Source organism: Echinops telfairi, unplaced genomic scaffold (genome assembly GCF_000313985.2).
Source record: "Echinops telfairi isolate 266 unplaced genomic scaffold, ASM31398v2 ScPeMD7_3533;HRSCAF=4204_0, whole genome shotgun sequence".
Lineage (NCBI taxonomy): Eukaryota > Metazoa > Chordata > Mammalia > Afrosoricida > Tenrecidae > Echinops > Echinops telfairi.
Window position 1 is genome coordinate 85958443 of NW_022107431.1, and position 3903 is coordinate 85962345.

The 3903-nt window shown below is 35.6% G+C and overlaps 1 protein-coding gene across 3 annotated transcripts in view; it reads right to left on the bottom strand.

The window, feature by feature from the left end:
- Window positions 1-496: 496 nt before the first annotated feature.
- Window positions 497-3903, bottom strand: part of CASP8AP2 (caspase 8 associated protein 2) — a 33663-nt gene continuing 30256 nt past the window's right edge. For 2 of the 3 annotated variants that reach the window (XM_045294523.1, XM_045294525.1), the window contains 3 exons: window positions 3081-3180; window positions 2428-2652; window positions 497-1127 (listed from right to left, as the gene is read on the bottom strand). In XM_045294523.1, the coding sequence (XP_045150458.1) occupies window positions 2596-2652; window positions 3081-3180 (157 nt within the window). In that variant the 3' untranslated portion in view covers window positions 497-1127; window positions 2428-2595. The remainder of the gene's footprint in view (window positions 1128-2427; window positions 2653-3080; window positions 3181-3903) is intronic. The other variant, XM_004696238.2, reaches the window with a different exon arrangement.

The window sequence follows — 3903 nt, forward strand, 5'->3', positions numbered from 1 at the left end:
TGAGTGGAAGTTGTAACCCAGCTTCAGGTACTATGCCAATGAAGTCCCGGCCACTTACCGAGAAGAAAGGGGTTGTCAGTTTGTAGCCTTCATGGGAAGGTCATGCCTTAAAATGGACAAGGTTTATGTATGTGAGAGGGCTTCAAAAAGTTTGTGGGAAAATAGAATGAAAATAGATTTTTTCCATGAACTTTTTAAAAGCTCCCTTGTCTATGCAGCACAGAAGCAGGCAGCAGGAAAGAAGAGAAGCAAAAATGAGGGGGGCGGAGAACTTCTTAAAAGACCTGGGCCACCAGTCAGGTGAAAGGGATGTAACGAGAAAAAAAAAAAAGAAAGGGATGTAACGCTGAAGCCAGCGGCAGCACTAGCAGCGACATTTTAATTTTTAAATGAGTTTTGAAAATGTACTTAAATCTGTGTTATGCACAGTGTGAGTGGCAGGGAAGTTCAATTGCTTATAATTAAATTCACGAAAAGGAACATTTTGACCAAGATATAACAGAACTTTACATAGTTTTATTAACATACATTGTGGTTGTAGAAAGCAAACTTTATACAAAAAGCTTTATACAGGTTAAAAATCCTTGGCTACAAAAAGCCATTTATGAGTGTACCTTCCACGCACAGCTTTTTCACATCATTGCTAAATATACATATTTACAATTACCATTTATTTTACAATGCACCAAAATGAGAAAAGGCCATTACAAAAGCAAATACAAAAAGGATAAAAACTTGAACTTGAACGGATATTAGGATGAAAATGTTGTAAAACTTTTTTTTTATCTAGAAAAGAATTTTATTTCTTTGAAATATCAAAACTAAGCTGTCAAGACTCTATCCTTGTTGCTTTCACTCTGATCCCAAGTTCCAACATTCAGATATAAATAGCCTAAGGAAACAGGTAAACCAATCAGATCAATGACTGCAACAAGCTGATCATGCTGACTTGACATCAAAAAGTCAGCAAGTGATTTTTAACAAAATGCAGATCTGGCAATTTTAAAATGTGCTATTAAAAAAAACCCCACCTATTTAAACTTAGCTCCCCATTTAAAACATGAGGAATTCCACGCTTCTGTGCAGTATGTAATATCAATAAGCTTCCAAGGAACTCAGCAACTCATCTGTAATGTAAGAAAATGCTACAATTATGATTTCATCTTACGGATCTGACCACTGCACAAAGCACTCATCGTTAATATGAACTCTATTTGGCGAATACTAGTTAAGGAACTAGCATTTATAGAACTGGTTTGGTAAGTCTATCATTGCACTGTGATTTTGTTAAGAATGTAGTGAGAGTACAGTACTTGAAAACACTTGGTTAAGAGACCAGCCAGGAATGTGTTAGCAAGAAAACTCAAGTTTCAATGTCATTGAGAACTTTTAGATCTGTAATGGGATTTGGAGATTTCAAACTAACAAGCATCATTACCACATACAAGTTAATTCTTTCACAAATTTATATTTTCTTCATTAGTGAACAGAAATCACATTGTAAGGTAACATTTAAGTAAACCAAGAAAATCAGTTTAATTTTTTTTTTCCAGTTTAATTTCTTAAAGGCAAGAGAAAACTTAAAAGCTCGGTGTTTCCAAAAAAGTATTTTTTCCCCTTAATTGGGACCCTTGTGTCATCCTTGGGTAAAAAGGTTTTTTTGAATCATCTTCTGCTGCAAATTTGCCATTATTCAACTTATTTCAGAATTACATAGGAGTTTAACTTCACAGTGAACTACTCAAGGTCTTTTGAATCGCTCATTAGCAGACCAGTGCTTTAAGAGATGTAAATTAATAGGTTATCTAAGGAGAACACTTCAGATTGAGTCTAGAGGCAGGTCTACAATTCAAAAATATTCAGAACCCTCCAAATGGAGATCTAGGTACAAGCATGATTTCCATTCAGATTTAATTTCACTTTAAATTGGGTACTTTTTAGCTCAAATAAATACCATGACAAATCAACTGAAATGTTTTAAGTAAAATCCAAAATACTTTAAAGGAACTGGCTCAGGTCTTACAGGAAAATCCTGATAATTTAATTAATATTGCCGTCATAAACGTGCACCCAAAATGGCTTATGGGAACTGAGGGAACACGTCTGTGAACACTGTCAACAACATGACACAGTAACCTGAATGATCTGTCCAGATGACAAGCCTTTGTGACTCCTGATTTGTATTTATTCACTCTCATGATTTTAGCAGGGCTAATTAAAGAGACATTTTACATTACAATGACTGCACAGATTCCAATGCTTACAAAACATTATCTCTAAGAATGTATTCTTCGTCTTCACTTACAAATTACTTAGACCATCAAATGGACTCCCAGCAATCAGAAGGAGGTTGAGGAGATGCCTTGCTGATCAGAACTACAGCAGGTTTCACTCTGAGAAGGGGGGGGGGAATGGACAGACACCGACCTTAGATGCCTGCACAAGCAACTACTTCCCAGCAGTGGCTGAAGCAGGAACTCCAGGGCAGCCTGTTTCTCACTCACTGCTCAACACCTTCAATGGCTAACAGGCCATTAATTGCACAGTTACAGTGTTAAATATTCACTTTACTAGTGTCTTGAGTGTAACCATTAACTACCTGCATTTTAACTTTTCAAAAAGCTTCATTAGTTGCTGGAATCTTTCTGAGACCTAAAGAAATTTAAAAAATTAGTGTTAATTATCAGTATTTTTTCATCACTGATGAATACTTTCATAAAACACCTAGAGAGAGAAAGCTGCCCTCAGTAATATATGAAGCAATATCTAAGAAAAGGAACTGTCTTCATACAAAAAGTGACCGCCAGTTTAAATTTGAATGGTAAACTGTCAACAAACATCATTATAAAAGTGCTTGAGAATAAGTAAAATGAGATCAGGAAAAAGAAAAAAACTGCACTTTCCCAATTAACTTTTTCCATAATCTCACCAAGTTTTTAATTTAATAGTCTCTATAAAGTGCCATGTTTTTAAAGAAGTTGGCTAATAAGTATCTACGTAGTTTAGATGTTTTTTAATTAAATCTAGGAATTTATTTGGAACTAGCAATGACTCAAGAGACACAAAAATCGGGGAATTACCTGATTTGGATTTTTGTTCAACTTGGCAGCTAAAGTAGTGAATGTTTTCACCGATGGCCCTTTTTTCTGACACTCCAATAAGATTTCCCGGTCATCATTTCTGTGGGGAGAAATATGTTACTTAGCTTTTGTTCCTCAGAGGAGACGACTAACAAAAATGCCAATGCCTTAATGTCCACCAATAGGGGTGATATTTGTATTAAAATCCACAGAAAAAAGCAAAAAGTGAATATGCCAAAATAACAACAATATGTATCTCTTGAGACATGGTTTCAGAATGATTTTAATCTTTGAGTTCACCTGCATTTACCAAATTGACTACAACAAATGTATTGTTTTTCCTGTTGATGAAATTAACAATCTTTAAAAAAAATTTAACAAAATTTACGTTGCTTTCCTTTTATGTTTAGCTTACTTCTAATGTATACAGTACTTTACAAATCAAGACCGATAGGTGATCACACACTTAATAAACCCAGGAAACACAGCTAGAATCCAGATCTGCTAATGCTTTGTTTTCTAAGTGGTTCGAATCCATGTACGTTTACTTCTACAGTCTGAGATTGATTTTGCAGTCCTCAACAAAAAGCAGCGCTGGTTTTGAGAAATGCAGCTTCCCACATTCAGCCCCCTAGCCAGTGATGCCAGTGATGGAGACTGCCTATCTCTGTTCTAATCCCAACACGGGTTATCTTTCTGTCTGAAAGGTAAACTACAGATCTGCAGTTCTTAAAAAGCATACCGGAAAAAAAAAAATGCAACTCAGTTATGAAACTTGTGGGGTAAAAACTCAAATTACATACATTCCGATTCCCCCCCCCCC